At 39.8% G+C, this 7,908-nt stretch overlaps 1 protein-coding gene across 1 annotated transcript; it reads left to right on the top strand.

The window, feature by feature from the left end:
- The first annotated feature begins 739 nt into the window (after window positions 1-739).
- On the top strand, window positions 740-5,070 carry LOC131610158 (uncharacterized). The gene is made up of 2 exons (XM_058882034.1): window positions 740-1,664; window positions 4,477-5,070. Exons 1-2 carry the CDS (start codon window positions 843-845, stop codon window positions 4,888-4,890), a joined length of 1,236 nt encoding a protein of 411 aa, XP_058738017.1. The 5' UTR covers window positions 740-842; the 3' UTR covers window positions 4,891-5,070.
- Window positions 5,071-7,908: the final 2,838 nt, after the last annotated feature.

Below are 7,908 nucleotides of genomic sequence, written 5' to 3'. Positions count from 1 at the left end.
TCTTACTCACTCTTAGCTAGTACTTGCGCTCCTTTGCTCGTCAACTTACTTTGGCATTGGAGTACCTTGCAGGTACACCCCCCTCCTCCTCCTTCCTAGAAGATCCAGTCCGAGCAGCCTACGACGATTCTTCTGATCAGGTACGATCATATATATATATATATATATATATATATATATATATATATATATATATATATATATATATATATAAAATAGAATATATAACGAAATTAGAAAAAAATTAATATAAATAAACATAAAAATAAAAATTATAATTAAAAATTAAAAATTTTAGTTATTATAAATTTTATTAAATAAAAATAATAATTTAAAAGTAAAAAATAATTATAATAAATTGAAATAACCAATAGAGAAAGAAAAAAAAGCAGACGAAAGAAAATAATAATTTTGAAATAATAAAATAAAATTAAGGGTATTTTAGTAAATATATTAATTTATTAAATATCAACAGTCACATTCCCTCCCCTCCCCTCCCCTCCGAATCCCTGCGATTCGGAGGAACGCAAAATGTGTGATTTGGAGGGATTTTGCTCCCCTCCCCTCCTCTCCCCTCATAAAAATTGAACCAAACACATTTTATTATAAACATTCCCTCCCCTCCCCTCCCCTCCCCTCCGTTTACCTAGAACCAAACACACCCTTAGGGAACCGGATTGTTCAATTTTTTTCAATTTTTATATACGTACTTCAAATAAAACGATACATGATTTTATTTTTACAAAACAGCGTCGTTCCATTCAAGTCTCCATCACACACCGATCTTCAAAATCCCAGAATATTGAACCAAAATCACTACCGCATCGTCGTGCAAAACCCTAATGGACCTTCTGAAGCAAGAGCTTCTCAAGAAGCGCCAATCCCTAGCCGAAGAAACCGGCGGCAAGAGAGTCTTCAAACGCTCCGAAATCCAACAGAAACAAATCCAAAAGCTCCGCGAAGAAGAAAAGCGTGAACTCGAAGCAAAATCCAAAAAACGCAACTCGTCTTCCTCCGACACCACCTCCTCCGTCCCAGCCTCATCCACCACACCTTCCTCCTCCGCCACATCCGCCGCCGCCTCATCCAGCGCCTCCCTCCCGGACCAGCAGAACATCGACAGCCTCGTCCTTCCTAAACAGGAGGTCATTCGTCGTCTCCGGTTCCTCAAGCAGCCGGTCACGCTATTCGGCGAAGACGACGATGCTAGACTCGATCGTCTCAAGTATGTTCTCAAAGCTGGATTGTTTGAAGTTGATAGTGATATGACGGAGGGACAGACGAATGATTTCTTGAGAGATATTGCGGAGTTGAGGAAGCGGCAGAAGACGGGGATTGGGAGTGATAGGAAGAGGCAGAAGGCTGAGGATGGTGCCACTGAGGATGGTGATGGTGGTGCTGGTGATGATGATTTAAGTGATTGTGGTGGATCCAGTGGAGCTGATAATGACAAGGATTTGAAGCGGATGAAGGCGAATTTTGAGGATTTGTGTGATGAAGATAAGATTCTGGTGTTTTTTAAGAAGCTGTTGAATGAGTGGAAACAGGAATTGCGGGAGATGGCTGAGACGGAGAAGAGAACGGCTAAAGGGAAGTCCATGGTTGCTACCTTCAAGCAGTGTGCACGATACTTGAACCCTCTGTTTAAGTTTTGTAGGAAGAAGGTGAGTTTTATTCTTTTTGGTCTGCATCATTTCAATTGAACATGCGTATATTGATTGTTTATGCATTTAGCAACCTACTTTCCTTGTGTTTGGTATTAGTATTATAGAAAAACTTACATGCTAGTGCTGTTCACCCGTAGAATGTGATGGGAAACAAATTAGATAGTCAATCTTATAATTTGCCAAGATGTTAACTGCTTGGCAAAATGGGAACATATTGAAGTTTGAAACAAATTGAATCAGGAGAGTTGGAAACATAGGTGTATTGTACTATAGTATATTTTAAGGCAAGTTTTGGGGAAGATGATAATAGATTTAAGGTTAGATTCAGAGAACTTTCTAGCTTCATTGCATTTGCTTTCATATAGATGTTGTGTTTCTGTTGGAAAAGTGAGATATAGTGTTTCAAACGACACCGTTTGAATTTGAAAATATTCTGGAAGGGAGTGAAATTGCAGATTGTCAATTCGGTGTAATAGGACTCTCACGCGGTGAGTGAAGGAAAGGATCAGACCTATTTACGATCTATTATATGCAGCCTTACCTTGCATTTGTGCGAGGTTGACTCCACATCTTGAGCTTGTGACATTCTAGTCGCACAAATGCAACTCCAGTTGTTGCTTTATTTACTGTTAGGACTTGGGAGCATTGGACTTGAGCACCACATTTGAAGTATATAATCTTGATGCGGGCCTTATATGACCTTGGGATCCCCTCTACTTTTGTGGTGTTGTTCTCTCAAGATTCATAGTTGTCCTTTCTAGTGGAGGAATCACCCTTGTTGGTCGTTATTTCCATTATATCTTCCAGGGGAGAGTTCTGACCCAGGAATTCGGCTGTGTGTTAAGAATGCTGCACAAAATCTAACTCTTAGGATAAATGCTTCCTAAAACAATAAAAGAGAATCCGTTGATTCTTGAAACATGGCTCTCCCGCTTAGATTTTTTTAAAAAAATCGCGTTAAGGCATCATCCTATTTATCAATATAAACGATGCTCAGTCTACTAGCACCAATAATATAGTGTATACAGCATAAACCAGAGGCATTTGCTACACCAAAAAATGTAGTATGCACAGAAGACCAGAGGCATTTTCCTATTCCTACAGATTGGATATTTTTATAGCTAATTATGTACTGTACTCTGGTTCATAATTCTCAATATTAACACCTTGTTTAGAATAATTGAATAGTGTACCTTGATTGAAATCCAACTGCAGCAATGCTAGACGCGCGCTTGTTGTTTATTTACACCTTTGTTATTTCTGCATCCTTTCTCGGAATTGGAATTTCAATAAATTGTTGAGCTGATTAATTTTTATTTATGCATCTTGAAAACTTCCCACATTCACGACTTTCCTGTAGTTTGGTTGACACAAAGTTTTATACTACATTTATATGGTTTAATGTATGATTGCCAAGCCACGATTCTCTCTGGTCATGTGAATTTATGATATACACATAGTTATCACAAGAGCACATCTGTTGTAATCAGTTTCTGTTTTCTCAATTAGAAATACCTTCGTCGTCGGGCACTCACAACCAATTTATGCCATGTTCTCATTCACAATCAAATATTTTCAGACATATACATGATATAATGCTAATTGAGAAAATAGAAAACATTACAAGAGTCTTTTGATTATTTAGCATATCCTTCTTTGGATAGAAGATGGAGCCTTTTTGGAGAATCTTAGAATTGTGTTTGGGCCTAACTCAACCATACAAAACTAACTCATAAGGTGAGGATTGCCTCCACTTATAAACATATCTTCAGGCCATATATTGTCCGATGTGGGACTTAAACACACCCCCTCACGCCCAACACTGTTGGGCTTGGTGCGTGAATATAAATATGGGCTGTCCGATAACAGAAACTTGATAGTAGGTGACCCAACAAATTTTAAACGAGACTTTGATATCATCTTTGAATTGTAGTTGAACTTGAGCCTAACTCAACCTTACAAAACCGACTTGTAAGGTGAGAATTGCCTCCACTTATAAACATATCTTCATGCAATATATTGCTATATGTGGGACTCTTAACAGAGAAGAATGCATAGCTTTGTAGCAGTGGAGCACAAAGTTCAAAATAACCTCAGACCTCAGTTTTATAACGGTTTAGGGTTTTTTAAATGCTTTTTTTTTGTCTTTTCACTCTAAGATTAGTTTTAACTCCAAATATAAATAGGACCGACCGACTATTTTTCTCCAACGTAAAAAAACCCACAGCACTGTTTTTATGGACCTATTTCTTTGCCGCGAACAACCCCTGGCTTGGTACTTGCTTCTTAGCTAGTGACTATTCTTAATAGTTTCCCTGTTCTCTGCACCAACATTCCCATCTTTCCTGCAACCATTTTTCTCTTCTCTACTCTGTTCTACTTAGCAACCGATGATCTGCTCTGTTTTTCTGCAATCCTATTACGGCATCATCTCAGTCTCAACCTACACAATCAGCTCCTTTGAGGATGCAGAACTATGACTTGGAGGGATATTGCTAAATGCAGCTGGAGTTGGTGAGCCAATAGTAGTCATTAGGGGCCAAAGAAGACTGGGGAACCAAGCTGCCCCCGTCTACTCAAACCAAAGAGGAAGACGTGGTCTCAATCTTTCGAGAGTATTAGACATTGAATATTTAACACACCTTTCAGTTTCAGAACTCTATATTCTGTGTCTTAGTACATACTGTTTTGCTTCAAGTAGTAACTTCCGTTTAAGCATAAAATCATGTTGATATGAAATGTGTCAGGGTTGCATGTTTTCTGAAGCATTTATAACTAATAAAATGGACATGGTGCATGATATTTTCAGGTTCTTCAGGATGACATCCGACAGGCACTATTGTTGATGGTTGAATGCTGTATGAGGCGAGATTATCTGGCTGCAATGGACCACTATATTAGGCTGGCTATAGGCAATGCTCCATGGCCTATTGGTGTTACTATGGTTGGTATTCACGAAAGATCTGCCCGTGAAAAGATCTACACAAATAGTGTTGCTCACATCATGAATGATGAAACAACTCGCAAGTACTTACAATCAGTAAAGAGATTAATGACATTTTGCCAACGGCGTTACCCGACACTGCCATCTAAAGCAGTTGAGTTTAACAGTTTGGCAAATGGGAGCGATTTGCAATCACTATTAGCAGAAGAGAGATTTAGTGGGGTCAATCAGGCATCTGAGGAGAGGCTTAGGTTAATGCCTGCTCCTAGAGAAAGCTAGTTATTCATGTCCTTTCCCTGAACTGACAACATCTTATCACATGTTATTTATTTTCAACTGCTAAATACTGTCTGCTTCTGTTTCTTTCTAAGTGATTGTATAAAAGGAATGCATCTGTGAAAATGGATAAACCTTGTAAAATTGTGATATATTCTATGCTCCCCCTTGGTTTTATGTTAATGTTCCACCTCAGTGTTAGTTTTTCTAATAGTTAGTTCAGGTGCTGTCTCAGTAAACAACTGATAGAGTTTGTTAAACAATAGGCAATAGATAAGATAAGAGAAATATTCATTGTATTTCTTAATAATAAAGATACAAGGAACTTGCTATATATATAGGCAAGCAAAAGGTAATCAAATACTGACAAATGTGTCTAACAGCTAGTGCCAGCTCAGCAGTGGTAGTGGAACGCATCCTCCACTACTCTTCCCACTATTGACACATATAATAGAATATTATGTAACCACTACTCTATTAGTCCCCCTTAGAAGCTGCAGGGGGGTGCTTTAAAGTGATTTTGTCTAACACACGCAGCTTAGAACGCAGAGGTACAAACTTAGCAGCAGATAAGGGCTTGGTTAGAATGTCAGCCCACTGATCTTGAGCTGGAACATGAGCTACAGAGAGATGTTTGCTGAGAACTTTCTCTCTTAGAAAGAATATATCAAGCTCCATATGTTTGGTTCTGTTGTGGAGAATGGGGTTATGAGCAAGGGTGACAGTGCTCAAGTTGTCACATAGAATCCTAGGCACCTGAATAGAACAGTGAAGTTCCTGAAGCAAAGATTGTATCCAAATAAGTTCAGCAGCCAATTGAGCCATACTGCGGTATTCTGCTTCAGCACTAGACCTGGCAACAAGCTGCTGCTTCTTGGACCACCAGGAAACAACATTAGGACCAAGATAGATGCATGCCCCTGAAGTAGACCTTCTGTCATCAGGATCAGATGCCCAATCTGCATCGCAAAATCCTAAAAGCTGCATAGGCTGCTGAACAGGGGCAGGCTGAATGAGTAAGCCATGACATAGTGTACCACTCAAATACCTTAGGATCCTTTTGACTGCCTTCCAGTGATCCTCTAAGGGATTGGATAAAAACTGACAAACCTTGTTAACAGAGAAGGAAATTTCAGGTCTAGTTAAAGTTGCATATTGCAGTGCACCAACAACAGACCTAAAATGAGTGGGGTCTTCAACAGCTGCTGAGCCAATTTTTGATAGTTTGCTGCTGGAAACCATGGGAGTGGGCATTCCATTAGCATTGAGCATGTTAAGTTTGGTTAGGAGGTCAGAAATATACTTGGTTTGGGACAAAAGTAAAGAACCATTTGGAAGATGAGAGACTTCAATGCCAAGGAAATAGTCAAGCTGTCCCAATTGTTTTAGAGAAAATTTATTGTTGAGATGGTTGATTAGAGAGGTGATGAAGGGAGCTGAACTGCCTGTGATGATTATGTCATCAACATAGACCAAGATCATGACTTGGAGCTTGCCTTGATGCAATAGAAAGAGACTAGGGTCACACTTGCTTGCTTGAAAACCAAGTTGAACAAGAGCACTCTTCAGTTTGTCAAACCAGGCCCTTGGGGCCTGTTTTAAACCATAAATAGCCTTGTTTAGTTTACACACTAGGGACTTGTCAGCAGCTTCAAAGCCAGGAGGCTGCTGCATAAACACCTCTTCCTCAAGGGTGCCATTGAGGAAAGCATTATTGATATCTATCTGCTGAATGGGCCACCTGTTGCTAATAGCAATAGTTAAAATAATTCTGACTGTCACAGGTTTGATAACAGGTGAGAAAGTCTCCTGAAAATCACTTCCAGCTCTTTGATGAAACCCCTTAGCCACCAATCTGGCCTTGTATTTATTTATAGATCCATCAGGATTTTCCTTAGTTCTGAAAACCCACTTACAGCCAATAGGTTTCCTGGAAATAGGAGCTTTCACCAATGTCCAGGTCTGATTTCTCAGCAGTGCCTTGTATTCCTCTTGCATTGCCTGAAACCAATGAGGAGATGCTAATGCTTGACTAACAGAACTGGGTTCCATGTGAGTTAAAAGGAGAGTAGGATGTAATCTAGGTTGAGTGATGCCTCTTTTGGCTCTAGTTTGCATAGGATGGACATTTTCAGGATGAATGAAAGGTAAAGGTGAACCAGGAGGGCTGGGATTTGAGTGTGAGCTAGACTGTTCAGAAGGATCAGGAGAGGAAGTAGGGGAAATGGTGCTAGTTTCAGCAGGATCATGGAGGATAAGAGCAGGAGAGATAGAGGGAGAGGAGGTAGGAATAGCAGTGAGAGGCTGAGGAATGGTATTTGACACCTGCTGACTTGCAGAAGTAGAAAATTCAGGGGAGGGAACAGCCATATGGGAAGAAAAGGAAGAACTAGAAGGGGAGCTGTGATTGGTATCAGGATTATAGGAAGAGAGAGAGGGAGCATTGGATGGAGAGAGAGGAGGTGGGAACTGACTGGCAGTAGCAGGAAAGGGAGGAACAGATGAAGGATTAAGAGGAATAGATGAGGGGACAGAAGGGTTAGGAGAGGCTGGAAATAAAGAGGAATAGGGAAACAAAGATTCATGAAAAACAACATCCTTAGAGATGTAGATATGACCATCAGAAGCCAAACATTTATAGCCTTTATGTGATGAGGAATAGCCTAGAAAGATACATTGTTGAGATCTATAATCAAGCTTATGAGAATTGTAAGGACGCAGGAAAGGATAACAAGCACAGCCAAAAACTTTGAGAGTGGAATAATCAGGAGGTTTGTTGAGTAATTTAAAGTAGGGTGAGTGATTGTGAAGGGTAGGGCTGGGAATTCTGTTGATAAGGTAGGCTGCAGTAACAAAGGCATGATCCCAATATTTCAAGGGAAGAGTGGACTGAGCTAAAAGAGTGAGACCAGTCTCTACAATATGTCTATGTTTACGTTCAACAAGACCATTTTGATGGTGTGTATGAGGACAAGTGAATCTATGAACAATTCCTAAATCTGTTAGATACTTGGTGAGGGG

This window comes from Vicia villosa, linkage group LG6 (assembly GCF_029867415.1).
Source record: "Vicia villosa cultivar HV-30 ecotype Madison, WI linkage group LG6, Vvil1.0, whole genome shotgun sequence".
Lineage (NCBI taxonomy): Eukaryota > Viridiplantae > Streptophyta > Magnoliopsida > Fabales > Fabaceae > Vicia > Vicia villosa.
The sequence above is the reverse complement of the archived record's forward strand: the minus strand, read 5'-3'. Positions and strand labels throughout refer to the sequence as shown.